This window comes from Pteropus vampyrus, unplaced genomic scaffold (assembly GCF_000151845.1).
Source record: "Pteropus vampyrus isolate Shadow unplaced genomic scaffold, Pvam_2.0 Scaffold253, whole genome shotgun sequence".
In the NCBI taxonomy this organism is placed as follows: domain Eukaryota; kingdom Metazoa; phylum Chordata; class Mammalia; order Chiroptera; family Pteropodidae; genus Pteropus; species Pteropus vampyrus.
In genome coordinates this window covers 303585-319144 of record NW_011889034.1, presented here as the reverse complement: position 1 = coordinate 319144, position 15560 = coordinate 303585, and the positions used below count along the sequence as shown (strand labels likewise).

Sequence of the window (15560 nt, the reverse complement as noted above, 5' to 3'; positions counted from 1 at the left end):
GCAGCCCGGGCGCCCGTGTGTGCCCTGGGCGAGGGCAGTGCGCTGCCCCAGAGAGGGCTCCGTTTCTGGAGACGCCGCCGGTGCCCGCGGTTGGCAGCAGAGCCGGCACAGGCCTCGCGCGTGCTGCAGCGGGTGTCCTCGGGACCCGATGGAGCCGCAGGCCGGTGTTGCATTTGTTCTGGTTGTTCCTGTGGGGCTCGGTGCCGAGAGCCGGTCCTGCTCCAACTGCGGGGCTGTGAGCCCCGTGGCGAGGGGGCCGGCGGCTGAGGGCCCTGGCAGCCCCACGGTGGCGCGTCTCATCCGCTCCTCGCCGAGTCATAGTCACAGTGCCCGCTGAAGCAGCGGCTCCCCGCTGGGTTCTTCCCGTCCATCGTCCTCCCCCAGGCAGGCAGCAATGTCACATAGCCACCTGCTTTATGCCTGAGGTCACTGAGGACCCCGTGGTTCCCATGGGTTGTATCGATTGATGTTTTTGTTGATAACAAAGTCAAAGCAGACAAACACCGGTCACTAGGAGCTGCAGGAGACCGTTAGGCCCCGAAGGAAGGCACGTTCCTGCCCTCCCCACGGGGCCGGGCGACGGGGGGCACTGTGCGCGTGTCCACACGGCTCTGCCGTCTGCCAACCGCGTCTCCTGGCACCCAGCGGCTGCGTATCACGCCAGGGTGGGCCTGAGGGCGCAGCTCGTGGAGGGGCAGGGCAGGACCCGGGGAGGGGCCTGGTGGTCCGGTGTCGCGGCTCTTTGCCGTTGGCAGAGGCCGGGGGTGAGTAGCGTGCCCTGTGGGAAGAGTGGGCAGTGGGGAGCCGGCGCAGTCACCCCGCTCCGTGGTTCTCGGCCAGCCCAGCAGGTGCTGGCCACGCCACGCCCACGGCTGCACGGCCGTCCGTGGGTGAGGTTTCTCAGGACTGTCAGGTGACAGGGCTGGTGTGGCCCAGCACGGGGCATGGCCGTGCCAGGTGTCACCTGGAAGAGCCTCGTGTCCTCACTTGAGCCCAGAGTGAGGTGTGCTGCCCCGTGCTGGGGGAGCGGGGCCTCTAAAGCTCTCACCCCACCGTGGTGGGAGGGTCATGGCTCTGGCTCCCCGCGGGCGTTCACCTTCCTGCCTCTGCTCGGCTCCCTGCCCTTGACATTGACCAGGGAAGGTGACACACCGGGCCTAGGAGCTGGTCCCCATCGTGGTTTCTGGGCAGCAGAGAAACATGGCCACCTTCATGTCAGTTAGGACTTGCCTGTCCAGTGTCAACATGGAGACGACCCTGTTGGGCCACAGGGACTCACGCTTCCCACGCTCGTAGGCTTAGCCCCTGCGCTCTGTGGGGCTACGTGGACGGTCGCTGTGTCCGTCCTGTCGGGTGTACTGAGCTGTAGCAAACGCTAGTTTTTCATGTTTCCTGCTGCTCTTTAACTTACTTTTGACAAAGACCCAGGTGCAGGATGTTCAGAGTAGCTCGCCCCGGGGTCAGCTGCACGTGGCTCCGACGGCAGTGGCGTGGGGGTGCGGGTTTCGCTGGGGGCCGCGCCGCGAGAGGCTGAGCTTCCACCCCTGTCGTTGCAGGCGTCCGACCTCCGATCATGAACGGGCCCCTGCATCCCCGGCCCCTGGTGGCACTGCTGGACGGCCGGGACTGCACGGTCGAGATGCCCATCCTGAAGGACGTGGCCACGGTGGCCTTCTGTGATGCACAGTCCACGCAGGAGATCCACGAGAAGGTAAGCGTGCAGAGGGGCTCGGGGCCCAAGCAGGGCGGGTGGGCGGGGAGCAGGACCTGGCGAAACCCCACAGGGCTGGCATCATCACCTGGCCCTGTCGGGAGGTGGAGACGGGACGTGCTCTGTTCTCAAGTCATCTTCACAGTCACCCATCCCCAGAGGAGCCTGGGGGCGTGGACGCAGCGCACGGTGCTGCGAGCTGGCAGGCCGTGTCCTCCTGGCCCCTCATCAGCGTGGGCAGCCTCGACCCAGGAGCCTGCGGCCGAGTGGCTGTAGATTTGGGGCAGCTCTCATGCCTCGTCTGCTCAGGAGGTGACTGGGTCCCCACCACGTGGAGTGTGTTAATCCGGTTTTCTGTTTGTAGTCACGCTGAGTTAGTCCTTCAGAACGACCTTCCCCCGGGACGGGAAGAAGCTGGACAAAAGCTTTAGAAAACCTAGTGGCACCAGGAGCCAGCAGGACCAGAGGGGTTGGACTCTGGGCCTGCCAGGGTGGGCCTGGGCCACCTGCTGGACATGGGCCCTGCTGGATCACCTGGGTCCGGGTGGAGAGCCTGGAGGAAGGCTGAAGCGGATCCAAACGCGCCCGTGCACAGTCCGCTGTCCAGCCTGTTAGCCAGCACCCAGCCTTGAACCTGGGTGGCTGGCCCTGCACGCCGAGCCCAGGCAGAGACGGGGTGGCCGTCTAGGAGGGTGACCTCGGCCTCAAACTGTCTCTGTAAATCACCTTCCAGTGCGGCGCCCACCCCTAGCAGGGTGACCGGGGTCGGGGGACAGCAGGACTGGGAGTGGCACTTGCTGAAGCCCCTGGGGGGGGGGGCGCGGCTGTGGCCACCGAGCTTGACATTCCAATGAGGAACCTGTGACCATGAAAAGTGACGCGACAGATTTGGGTAAACCTCTTAGACGCTCTGGAGCTGGAGCAGCAGAGCTGAGAGTGGGAATTCACTGGGTGGGTGGGGGACGCGCCAGGGACCATGCTGTGGCATTGGCGCTTCTACGGAGACCTCAGGGAGTGAGGGAGGGGACATTAGAAGCATCACCTGATGAGACCACAACAGACAGTTCCCAAAGCTGACAGGAACCACCAGCTGGAGGCGAGGACAGTGTGGCTTGCGGCAGAGCCACGGGTGCCTCGAAAACACCTGTGGCTTCCCCCACAGCTGAGCCCGCAGCTGTCACACACCACGTGGTCACACTCTTGGTGCTTTTCCCAGAGAGCAGCAGCACGTCCGTGGAGAAGCCCGCATGCAGATGCCCGCGGAGTGTCACCCTGACGGTCCGGGAGGAGTAGCCAGCAGTGCTGTGGCTGCACTCAGGCTCGGCTGGCGAGGACGAGGGGGCTGATCCACGCGCCCAGGCTGGAGCTCGGGCGCTGTGTGACCTTGTCTGCTCCCCAGTGACAAGACTGTGGTGATGGAGACCGGGTTTCTGGGGGCTCGGGGGCAGAGGGGGTTGACCAAAGTGCTAATATGCAGGTGTTCTTTGTGGTGACTCGAGTGACACATGAGATTACGTAGAGCTGCGTGTACACGCACGTGCAAGAAAAAGGTGAGCACGTGGGCCGGGGTGCCTGAAGAAGCTGGCAAAGGGACATGGGAACCCTCTGTGCGATTTTGGCAACTTCTTGTGAATCTCAAACTATTTCAAACTAAAATGATATTTCTAAAAATACCAATTTATGGAATGAAAAAGACACATGCAGATAGAAAATTTTTAAAATCATAAGCAATATTGAGGCAAGTTTTGCCAATAAATTTGAATACTAAGACAAAACAGATGGTTTCTTCTAAAATAGTAATTCACCAAAACTACCTCATTGAGCTGATATAAAACCCAAGTAAGTAAGATGACAGACGTTCTGGGGAGGGGACAGGGACAGGACCCTCAGCGTGATGGCCGACTTGCCCCCGCCCTGATGGACGGACAGACGGACGGCGCCCCCAGCCCCTGGCCGCCCCGACCTCAGGAAGCAGAGATGTGCCCCCGGCCTGGGACGGTCTCACGCTTCGGGCAGTGTCATGACCTGCTGAGTTAGTGTCCTCAGATCTGAAGCAGCTCCTGGCAGCACTGAGATCCGAACCATCAGAGCCAGAAAGAGCTGGGAAATTAAAAACGTGAGCAGAAACTTACATTTTGGCGGGAAGCTCCGAAGACACAGTCAAGAGAAGCGCAGGAGAAACGTGGGAAGAGGAAAACGCGGCTGGCAGACCACCGGGCTCCGTGCCAGCCTGCGGCTGCTTCCCAGGGGACACGCAGTCCTGGACCAGCACGTGCTTTCCTCCTCAGCTTTGCCTCTGTGGTGGCCAAGTGACTCAGTCCAACCAGTGAGAGTGAGGCGGCTCTGTGTGGTCGCCTTCCTTCTCTGCAGCTGGAAACCAGGTGTGATGACGAACCTGGACAGCCACCTGGAAGGTGACAAGAAGCCATGTGTTGGGAATGGCGAGTGGCAAGCCAGGAGCCTGCGCCTTCATGGCCGTGGGGCTGACACGGGGCCCTGGAGCACTCGTCTGCAGGCGTTGGCGTCACTGTGATCAGGGATTTCTACCTCTTCACAGCTCATTGGCTGTTGGTGTTTTATCTGCGTGTCACAGGAGAAACGGGTGTCACCACCATGATACAGTGAAGAACATTTCCAGAGCTAAGCGGAGACTCCAGCCCCCTGCCACCAAGCCGGGACGAGCATTGGGACCCCATGGGACGCTGCCACTGGAGTTCCAGGTTCCACCAGCGCCAGGGGTGGGATGTTACCTGCAGCTAGCTGCTCATCCAGCGGCAGTGGCAGAGGCAGGTTTTCTGTCACTCTCGGGAAGCTCCTTATATGGGGGCGCCCGCAAAGTAAGAGGCGGCCACGAGAAGGAAGACGGAATGAAGACACGGTGCTCCCTCAGGCGGCCGCGTGGGGCGCCGTCCCTGTCCCTCTCCGCCAGGGCGTCAGCCGGCCAAGAGCAGGCGCAGCAGTCGCAGAGGAGCGTTTCTGCCGGGGCGGGGGGTGGCTGTCAGAAGCGAAGCACCCAGTCCTGGGAGGGTGCTCGGGCCACGTGACCAATGAGGTGGAAGTCCAGGGAAAAGGCAGAAGCAGCGAGTGGTGGGCTGGCAGGGGTGGCTGCTGGGCGGGCAGTGAGTGGAGGGGACACAGACCCTGAAACAGCCCCTATCCAGGGGCCCTGGGTACCTGGGAAGCGGCTTCCGTCTGCGGGGAAAGGGCTGGTGAGCCTGAGGCCACGTTGTAGTTGTGCCGTGTCCCTAAGGACATTAGAGGAACATCTGGAGGAGTGCGCTTGCTATACTGAGGTCAGGACAAAACATTGTGACAAGTTCAGCTGAAAATGGCTGGATAATGGAAAAGGTCGTTTGATTAAAAAGCAGAAACCACGTGCAAAAGAGGTAAGACGTGAAGCAGGCGGGAGATGGGTGGGCGTTCGCAGACGCGTAGCAGCCAGAGGCTCAACAGCAAAACAGTGCCCGATCCCCAGGGAAGGGACGAATCAGCAGAAAAGGGCATTTGGCCAGAAACTGCCCGAGGGAAGCAGGCGACGCCATCCCCAACCCTGGGCACTCGGGGCACCCGGGGCTGCAGGAACACTGAGGGGCCGCGGCCTGAGGCGGCTGGGCGCTCGTGTTCACGCGAGGCGGACCCGGCCCTGTGGCCTCCTGCACATGTCCCTGGGAGGCTGACACAGTGCCCGGAGTGTCGCAGCCACTTTGCAACCGTGAAAAGGAATAGGAGGAATGTGCGAGGACCACACACATGGAGGCTGGCGATGCCGGAGCAGCGCGGGGGCCTGGCCTGTGGACGACTGGACAGCTGCCGCTGCAGCGGCCTCTCATCCTGCAGCTGGGCGCAGGCCCCCGGGCATGGGCTGGTCTCTGAGGAACGTTCGAGTTCCTGTTCTGAGAATGCTTCACCTGGCGCCACGCAAGTCAAAGTATGCTCAGAAGAAAAAGGACTAGGACGTGAAAAACACAATTTACCAAGAAGCACGTGGGCAAGTCCCACTCAGAGATGCAAATTAAAGCTACGAGCACAGATGCCAGTTTGCACCCATCACACGTAGCATTTTACATTGCGCATGCCCAGCATTGTTCGGGCCCACCCAGGGCTGAGTCTGACCTCCGGCATGTGGCCCACAGCCTTCAGGAGGGTTCTCACTTCTCCCGCTGGTTCCCACTTCTGAGAACGTGTCCGGGGAAACAATCATGCAGATTTTTGCTGCAGCCAACGCTGGGAGCAGCACGAACAACCCACACTGGGAGCGTCCAGACCAGCCACGGACCATCCATACAGGGACAGGGCACGAGACACAAAGTCACAGCGTGAAGACCTCACTGCCATGGTTCAGTGCTCAGGCCTAAAAGCCAGCGCGACCTGCACGTGCATGAGCCTGGGCTGTGAGGCTCGTCTCCTGGCCTGTTTGCACGCTCACCTCAGCACGGGCCCACGGCTGGCCCCTGCCTGAGCCGCACACCGGGGATCACCTCTGGTGCCTCTGGTTCTGACCTGTCTGTCGAGGCCAGGCTGCTCCGCACGCTGTGCATCCACCCCGTGTGGGCCCCCAGGGCACGGCTGTGCCTACCCCCGGCGGAGCCCACAAACCTGTCTCCACTCGGCTACACTGCCCCTGTCACTGGGTCTCTCCCCACCACCAGCCCACACAGCACGGGGAGGCCAGGGGTTCTTCCTGGGGGCCACCAACTGAGGCCTCCACCACCCCGTGGCCTCGCTACGCCCACCGCTTACGCTGTCCTCATTTTCTGTCCCTCTCTCCACATGGGCCCGGTGAACCCGCCTCTCGTGGTCACTGGCTCTTGCTCTGGCGTCACACAGGACCTTTACCTGTCCAGACCAGGTCCAGCTGAGCCTTGGCACCAGAGGTCTGTGTGCTGGTGGGGCTTCGACGCCCTCCCAGGAGGCCAGGGACCGCTGTTGGGATAAGGACGGTGACCCCGCCCACCCAGTCCCATCCACTCAGCAGCCCCCTGCTTCCAGGGGGGTGTTTCTGGGGTCTTCAGCGTGGGAGCAGAGGCGGGCCCCTCCCTTCATCAGAGAACTCCAGGCTGCCTCAGGGTGGCCATGTCCAGCTAAGACAGAGGCTGTACCACACATGGGGACGGGACAGGCAGCAGTCTGGCTGTGGCGCCCGCATCCCACGCGTGAGCCCCGCTGTCTCGTTCACCCGATCAGCCCTGAGCCCAGGCTTCCTGGGTGCAGCAGGCCGCTCTCTCAGCTTGCTCCAGGCACCCTGGGGTCCAGCAAGCTGTGTACAGCAGGCTTCAGCCTCCCTTGTTTGGGATCCCGGGTCAGCACAGGAAGCTCAGTCTGGAGTGGGGCGGGGGGGTAGCCACAGGTTCCCACTGACCACCATGTTTCAGGGACTTTGAGATGTCCTTGATTACAAGGCCCACCCGTATGCCCCATTGGGGAAGAATTAACCTGGTCCCCCAACTATGACATGCTGTGGATTACACCATGCCTCTGGCCCCTCCGAGAGGGGTGGCCACAGCTGCGTGGCCCGCTGTGCTTGGTCTGGGACATCGTCGGCCCTCCTGCATCTGGCCATTGCCAGGGCATGTCCCCCACAGACTGAGACAGCAGGGCAGGGCCATGCAGCGCTCTTAGTCCTGGGGTGTGGGTTCGCTGCCCTTTTCAACCCATACCAAGTCCCTGCAGAGCCGGGCACCCTAAGTTATTAGGGGTGCTGGCCGGCCAGGCTTGCACAGGCTTGGGGCACCGAGGTGGGGCTCAGACGCCAGCGAGCTGTGCTGCGCCCCATGAGTGGCTCTGGCTCTGCTTGGGGTGGCGTGGGCAGCCCTGCTGTGGAGAGGTTCGTGCCTTTGGCGGGCAATTTTGCAAGAAAAGCAGCACCTCTGTGTCACCTGAACACTTGGGAGAGGCTAGGACCGAGCTGCGCATGGGCTTCATGGGGAGTGGCCTCGCCAGTCCATGCGGACACCACTGGGCAAGCAGGACTGTGCTGGAGACCGTGGCCGTGTCCCCAGGACCCGTGTTGACCGCGCTGTCCCACACGTCCAGAGCTGCACAGACAGTGCGGCCTTCACGCACACACGGATCCCGCACAGGAGCCCGGAATGTGGCCCTCGCGGCGCCGCCCCGCCCCTGTCCCAGGAGGAGTGAGTTCCGGGACCCGCGGGCGACTGGGCCTGGTTCCTGCGCGCTCAGCTTCCTCGTCCCTTCGTGTCCCTTCGCGTCCCGGATGAAACGAGGCGCTTAACTGCAGTTCGTTCCCTGTCGTGGGGCTCAGCTGTGCGTTTCTGCTGGCTGCGTTCGCGGCTCTGCATGGCAGTGTGGGGTCGCACTCCTGTTCCAGTGACAGTTTGTCGACAGGCCTGCAGCCTTTCGCTTCACTGTAGGGCCTGGGGCGTGGGCACCATGGCCTCCCAAAGCTCAGCATTCCCCATCCGAGTGCCCACGCCCGCCCGCACTGCATTTCCTCTGTGCCCTTCCCGTGCAGGTGGGGAGCAAGGACCCATGGCTTTTTGATGAAGCTGAGAGTGTCGCTGGGTGGGATCAGGTGGCTTCTGACCTTGGAGAGCCTGCAGTGCACAGGGCAGGGGAGGCTGGCGAGGGGCTGCAGGACCCTCAGAAGCCCCAGCCAGGGCTGGACTTGGGGGGAGCATCTGCGTGGCCTCTCAGGCAGCCGGAGTGCAGGGGCGGCAGGGGTGTGGGCGCCAGGGCCCCTGGGCCAGGGAGCTGGGACCCGGGGGGCACTCACTGCCACACCGTCCCTGCTGCAGGTGCTGAACGAGGCAGTGGGCGCGCTGATGTACCACACCATCACGCTGACGCGCGAGGACCTGGAGAAGTTCAAGGCCCTCCGGATCATTGTCCGGATCGGCAGCGGCTTTGACAACATTGACATCAAGTCGGCCGGGGACCTAGGTATGCTGCCCCGCCTCCTTCGCAGCCTCCTGTGGCGGGTCCTCAGCGTGACCTCGACTTTCGTTTACGATGAAGTGGATCCTGCTGCTGCCCCTCAGGGTCCGGCTGGAAGCAGCCTGCATGCTGGTCCCTGTGGGCTGTGGTGTCAGTTCTTGGCAGGGGTGAGGTCTCAGCAGCTTTCCTTGAAAGCCTTGCCCAGGACACATAGCCTCTCTCGTGGACAGCTGGCACACTGATCTTGGCTTCCACGCTACTTCCCAGGCAGCCAGTGCCCAGCACATCGTGTCTGTCTGCACAGAGCCCCATCCACGAGACCCAGCAGGAAAGGCACTTGATGCTGTGTTAGGACACGTGGCCACGTGCACACGCGTGCGTGACCCACTGAGACCGGCATGTGCTGGCCTCAGTCTGTTTTCTTCTGTCTTTTTGTGCCGGTCACAGCCCAGTAGGACGAGGCCACGCCAGCACGGGGTGTGGTGTAGACAGTGCCTCTGGTGTCCAGTGTCGCTTGCTCAGGGACCTCGAGTCAGAATGGCCTGGCCTGTGTGCTGCAAACGCAGGAGTCTTGACCTGCCATGTCCTGGGGTCTTCTGCTCCTCTGAAAGCCTCATGCCCACCGCCAACTTACATGAACAAGGCCTCTCAGCTCTTGTTGTCACCTGTCCCTCATCAGTGTCCCCAGGAACGCACCTGCAGTGTCATCTTGGTGTCCTCAGGGCCTCATCTCTGTGCACTGAGTCGGCCCTCAGTTCTGTGATTCCACAGGCTGGGCTTTGTCCTTCAGCCAGGGACAGTCTAGGGCTGTGCCGCGTGGTCATCCCTCAAGGCCTGGCAGGTAGCGACCCGGAACCTGTCCAGCACTTTGTTCCAAAATCTAATGAGCGGCACAGCTTGGCTCCCTTCAGTCTCCTCCACACATTTCAGGGGAGCTGAGTTATTTTGGGGGGCAGAGCTGGATCCGTCTTGGGTCCTCTCGTGCAGCCCTGTTTGTGTTAGACACCACCCGGCCGGCAGGTGCCTCTTCACTGGGGAAGACTGTTGGGACCAGGGCGAAGGGGGCCGTGCACAGGGACAGCAGGGTAGAAGGGGGGCAGGTCCAGCTGGGGCACGAACCTGGGACCAGCATCTGCTCACAGGAGCCGGCGGTGTGTGCACAGGCCACACGGAGGGTAACGGCACTGAGGCTCAGTGTGGATGAGAAGGCCGCGCCAGCTCACTTTCCAGCCAATTGACACGAGCAGCCGCTCCACTGCTGTGGTGACTTCTGCTGAGGGGCTGCAGGGGCTGAGAAGATGGGGACAACCCTGCCCGAAGCCAGACCCCACTGGCCTGGGGAAGCGCAGGAAGACAGGGCAATGCCTGTGCAGGTGTGGGTGGTTGTGGGGCTGCTCCAGATCCCAACCTGACCGTGACCCCTTCCTGCAAGGTTGAGTGGCAGGTGGTCCAGGCTGGGCAGAACCAGGTGTGGCATCTGCCCAGGCAGCCTCTCTTCCTGTCCCCACCCTGTCCACCGAGTGGGTGGCTTTTCCATATGGCATACAGCATGTACCTGCATTTGTCTCGTCCCCAGGGTGGCCTGGGGACATGTCCTCCAGCCTTTCACGGGTGAAGTGCCAGGATGGGGCTTCGGTGACTGCCCGTGCATGTCTTGTGTCCCCAGGCATCGCTGTCTGCAATGTGCCGGCAGCGTCTGTGGAGGAGACCGCGGACTCCACCATGTGCCACATCCTCAACCTGTACCGCAGGACCACCTGGCTGCACCAGGCGCTGCGGGAGGGCACGCGCGTCCAGAGCGTCGAGCAGATCCGGGAAGTGGCTTCTGGAGCCGCCAGGATCCGTGGGGAGACCTTGGGCATCATCGGACTAGGTGTGTTAGCCTCTGCCCTCACCCTCTGCGTGGCTCAGCAGACAGTGAGGCCACAGCTTGTCTGCTGCAGGACAGTTCCCCCAGCTGGGGACAGCATGGGGCGGAGGGTCTCTGCCACAGGAGCTGTGCTGGCCCCTATCTGCTCCAGGAACGGCAGGCATGGGCCACACTCACACAGACACCACGCAGGTGCCCACAGGGTCACATACACACTCAGCCACACAGGCTAACCCTGCCCTCCCCGCGTGGCCGTGGCTGAGTGGACATGACCTTCAGGTGAGGGCTGGTCAGAGCTTGTCATTAGTCATGGGTCTGGGTAGAGGGAAGCACGCATGTCCTGCCACGCACTTGTGCACTCATCACCCGCCCACTGGTCACTCAGTAGGTGGCTGTCCCAGGCTGTCATGTTCTGGGTCCAGCACATGGTGATCCACAGTACCCCCACCCCTACCAGAGCGTGTCCCCTGAGCCTCTGTTCTCTTGGGGCCACCTCAGCATGGAAGGCACATCTTAGGCCCAGAGGGTTTTGCTGCCCACTCTGAGCAGTGTGCGTGCCTGGCATCACCCTTGGGCAGATGGGGATGCCGAGGCAGGGAGGGTGCCCCTGGCCAGTGACGCCTTCTCCCTGCCAGGCCGCGTGGGGCAGGCGGTGGCGCTGCGGGCCAAGGCCTTCGGCTTCAACGTGCTCTTCTACGACCCCTACCTGCCGGATGGCACGGAGCGGGCACTGGGGCTGCAGCGGGTGAGCACCCTGCAGGACCTGCTGTTCCACAGCGACTGCGTGACCCTGCACTGCGGCCTCAACGAGCACAACCACCACCTCATCAACGACTTCACCGTCAAGCAGGTGCGGGCCAGGCCTGGGGGCGGGGCCCGGGCGACAGGCAGGCTCCGCTGGTTGCTCCTGCTGGGGCCACCTCCACCTGGCTGAGGTCCAGTCCCCCCCCTCTGCGACCCGGCTGCCCGGCCATGCTCAGGGGCACAGCCACTTCTATTTTCCGAGTTCTGCCAGGGGTGCTAATGGGCTGCAGGCTCACACAGAGGCAGAACAGTGACCTTTCAATGCCAAGTTCCTGGCACGTGAGACACACACAGCCGAGGGCTCTGGGTTTGCCTAAGGGCAGTGGTTTATACCACAGCTGAGGTGCTGGCCACTGGGCAGCCTGTGCCTGGCACGGCAGCTTGTAGCCCACACGCTCACCTGGCTCCCCAGCTGCCCTGTGTCCAGCGGGGGCTGGAACTGGGGCCACCTCCTGCCACTCCAGCATGTCTGTGGGTCCCAGCATGTGTGTACAACTTTGCACATGTGCTGCTCTGTCCACTGTGCTTACGTGCATGTGATGGCGTGTGTTCACATGCGTGGGGGTGTGCATTTACATGTGTGCACACGAGTGCTTCCTTAGTGTGTGCATGCGGGTGCCCCACAGCCCCATGGAGGACAAAGCCAGGAGCTCTGCCCTTTGTTCCCGCCAGTGGGCTTGGGCCTCTGGGGCAGGGCATAGCCAGGGACACTGGTCAGAGCAGTGCCGTCCCTGAGAACCAAGTGTGAGGCCAGGACAGCAAACTGACCAAGGAAGAGCCTCCCCAACCTCGACCTGCGGGATGGCACCTGAGCCCATGTGGGGCAGGTTCAACCAAGGTGAAACTGGGTCACGAGGAAACCCTTGCCCTGTGGGGAGCAGTACAGGGCTCCTGACCATGAAGTGGCCAACTTTGAGGGCTTTTAACAAAAACGAAAGAACCCATGAGTTTGTGCTGGAGTGAAGTGGGTTCAGCTGCAGCCCACCCTTAGAAATGGGCCCCGGGCTGGGCCACCACGAAGACCCAGCTCAGAGAAGACACCCTGGGGGTTTCCACCGTCATCCTGGGCTTTGGGGGTATTACGAGGTCCTAGGTCCCCACTACCCCAGGTGAGTGTAGGGTCAGGAGCCAGGCTGTGGGGGCCATGTGCTTGGACACTCCCAGGCACCATGTGCAAATGGGGGCCAGGCCGGAAGTCCCCACTGCCAGAACGGACAGGGCCAGGCCAAGTGCTGGTGCACCTGCTCCGTCCAGCGGCCCTCCAGGTGGGGTGGGGTCGCTGGGCCGGCCTGGGGGAGCGGCCTGCCTGCGCTGTCCCTGCCGGCCCTCCCTGGCCAGAGGCGTGGGGTGGGGGGTGGCTCTGCTGGCTGACCTCGGCACCGCTTTGTGCCTTGCAGATGAGACAAGGGGCCTTCCTGGTGAACACGGCGCGGGGCGGCTTGGTGGACGAGAAGGCGCTGGCGCAGGCTCTGAAGGAGGGGCGCATCCGCGGCGCGGCCCTGGACGTGCACGAGTCCGAGCCCTTCAGGTGCCTGGGCCGCGGCGTCCGGGCAGGGGTGCTGGGCTGGGTCCCAGGCACCTCCCTCCCAGGCCGGCCCAGGCCTGCACCTCCTGCAGAGCACCCGGGACCCCGTGTGGCCACATCTGGAGGCCCCACGGCCGAGAAGCCCATCTGGGGCCAGCCTGGGGGGGCTCGGTCCCGGAGCACACAGTGGTGCCGGGAGAGCCTGGGTTCGGCCAGCCTGCAGGGAGGGCCAGGGCGGCCAGGGCAGCATTCCCGGCAGCTAGGCCCGTCCTGCTGCTGTCAGGAGCCCTGGGCAGGTCTGAGTGTCCAGGGAACCCACTGGCCTGGTGGAGGGTGGCTGTGGTTCGGGCAGGGGTGGGTGCTCTCTGCCCACCCACTGACTGCGTGCACTGTCTGTAGCTTTAGCCAGGGCCCCCTGAAGGATGCACCCAACCTGATCTGCACCCCACACGCGGCCTGGTACAGCGAGCAGGCGTCCATCGAGATGCGCGAGGAGGCTGCCCGGGAGATCCGCAGAGCCATCACAGGTGGGCCGCGGGTCCCTCCACGTTCTCTCACAGGGAGAGAGCTTCGGGGCGGACGTCATGGCCAGGGATGCACTGAGCCAGCCCTCAGGCCACACGTCGAGCAGCCCCAGGCCCTCCTTACATGTCTTATTTATGATGCTGGCTCACTGTCACCCACTGGGGGATTTAGCACATGTCACTCGTTAACCACCCTTTTAAAAAGTCAGACTGCACTTGTAAACGTTCTGGGTGGGGCCCCTCAGCTGCTCTCTGCAACTCTGAGATATAGCAGACAGGGTGGGCCGGTGAGCCCAGGGCACCGAGCTGTGAAGCTTCCAGGGCACTGTGCCTGGACAGACAGGACCCCACTGTGCCTGAGGGGTACAGGAGGGAGGGACACTCACCACGGGGCTCCTCAGCTGTTTGACACAGTGCTGTCCTCCTCCTGCCTCCTGCGTCACCCAGGCCGCATCCCTGACAACCTGAAGAACTGTGTCAACAAGGACCATCTGACAGCTGCCACCCACTGGGCCAGCATGGACCCAGCTGTCGTGCACCCTGAGCTCAATGGGGCTCCGTACAGGTGAGCAGGCGGGCCAGGGGGACACCAGGGGTCCGGGGATGTGGGAGGCCTCCAGGATGTCTGTGGGTGGGGCAGTGGCCCAGCTGGGGGCTCTCAGGCCTGGACATGCGCTCACCTGGGCTGCAGTGGACACGAGGCTGGGGCGTTGCCCCAGCAGGGGTAGCCTTCAGGGCCTGGTGGACAGCAGACCGTCGGGATGGAGGCCACACTGGGAGCAGGGGTCGGGGTCTGTGGGAGGGGGTGGCGGGGCCAGGGTGGGGTCCTCTCAGCAGCCTCTGCCCTCCTAGCTGCACTCAGTACTGCAGCCACTGGACGGGATGGGGCCGGGCCCAGGGACCCCTGCTGCCGGCCTCACCTGCCCTCCCTCCTCTCCCAGCAGGTACCCCCCGGGCGTGGTGGGAGTGGCCCCCAGCGGCATTCCAGCCGCTGTAGAAGGCATTGTCCCCAGCGCCATGTCCCTGTCCCATGGTCTGCCCCCCGTGTCCCACCCGCCCCATGCCCCTTCTCCCGGCCAAACCGTCAAGCCCGAGGCGGATAGAGACCACGCGAGTGACCAGTTGTAGCGCGGAAGGAGCTCTGCAGCCTCGGCGTCCTCGGCCGGGCGTGTGTGGAGGAGGCGCCCGCAGCGACCACGGCGCTCCAGAGACTGTCCCGGCGACAGGCGGCGACAGGCGGCACCGGCCTCCCCGCGTCGACTATAGTAGTCCCATCCCAAGGGCCGGCCGCTGCCCTGTGTCCTTTGCGTCCTCGTTAAGCAAAAGAAGTTAGTAGTTAATTCTATCATGGATGTCCTCGTCGTGTGCGGTCTTTAGAGCATCACAAAGGATTTGTTTGCTTAGCTGCCAACAGACAAGGCCTGAGGGGCATCAGCAGGTCACTTCAGGTTATTCCCTTTGTGCGCTGGGACGTGCCCGGAGCGAGGCAGCTGGCAAACTTCTCAGGACAATGAATCCTCCCGTTTTTCTTTCTACGCCACGCAGTGCATTGTTTTTTCTACCTGCTTGTCTTATTTTTAGAATAATTTAGAAAAACAAAACCAAGGCTGTCTTTCCCGATTTTGGCATGAACCCCGTGTTCCAAGTGAAGGCGGCCTCGCGCAGCGGCTGGCAGGGGCGAGCGGCAGGTCTGGCCGCCGGCGTCTGTCGTGGGTGTGAGGGCGCGGTCCGGCCTGCGCGGGTGCCGTCCTGCTGATGTGGTAGGCTAGCAATATTTTGGTTAAATCATGTTTGTGACTGTAACCATTTGTATGAATTATTTTAAAGAAATAAAAACCCCAGAAAGAGCCGGCCGGCCCAGCGTCTGTTTCAGAGGCTTCGTCTCCGGGACTCTGGAAGTTTCGGTCCTGGCTCTCATGGCCTGGGGGGGGGGCAGTGGTCCCTGGGACCCTCCCTTCTGAGGGAGGCTGCGAGCCTGAAGCGCTGTGGGCACAGCAAGCACGGCGTGGTCGAGCGCTGGCGGCGCCTGGACGGTGGCTCGCCCGCTCGCGGTTCCAGGCGCCTGTGACCTGGGAGAGGAGCCGAGACCGCTGGTCCCACAGCCGACAGACGGCACCCAGCCCCGGGGCTGCGACCCGGAGCTGTGCCTGCTCGTCCTTCCGCTAGATGGTCCCTGGGCAGACACGGCCGTGTCCCCAGGGGCCTGCCTCTCTGGAGCCTGGCATTTCCCTC

The 15560-nt window shown here is 62.9% G+C and overlaps 1 protein-coding gene across 2 annotated transcripts in view; it reads left to right on the top strand.

Moving 5' to 3' along the window:
• CTBP1 (C-terminal binding protein 1) overlaps nt 1-15177 on the top strand; it is a 15472-nt gene extending 295 nt beyond the window's left edge. The window contains exons 2-9 of one of the 2 annotated variants that reach the window (XM_011374683.2): nt 1557-1711; nt 8467-8611; nt 10272-10478; nt 11111-11325; nt 12677-12807; nt 13204-13331; nt 13776-13893; nt 14273-15177. In XM_011374683.2, coding sequence (XP_011372985.1) covers nt 1557-1711; nt 8467-8611; nt 10272-10478; nt 11111-11325; nt 12677-12807; nt 13204-13331; nt 13776-13893; nt 14273-14456 — 1283 coding nt within the window. In that variant the 3' untranslated portion in view covers nt 14457-15177. Of the gene's footprint in view, nt 1-1556; nt 1712-8466; nt 8612-10271; nt 10479-11110; nt 11326-12676; nt 12808-13203; nt 13332-13775; nt 13894-14269 lie in introns of both variants that reach the window. The other variant, XM_011374682.2, reaches the window with a different exon arrangement.
• The last annotated feature ends 383 nt before the right edge of the window (nt 15178-15560 follow it).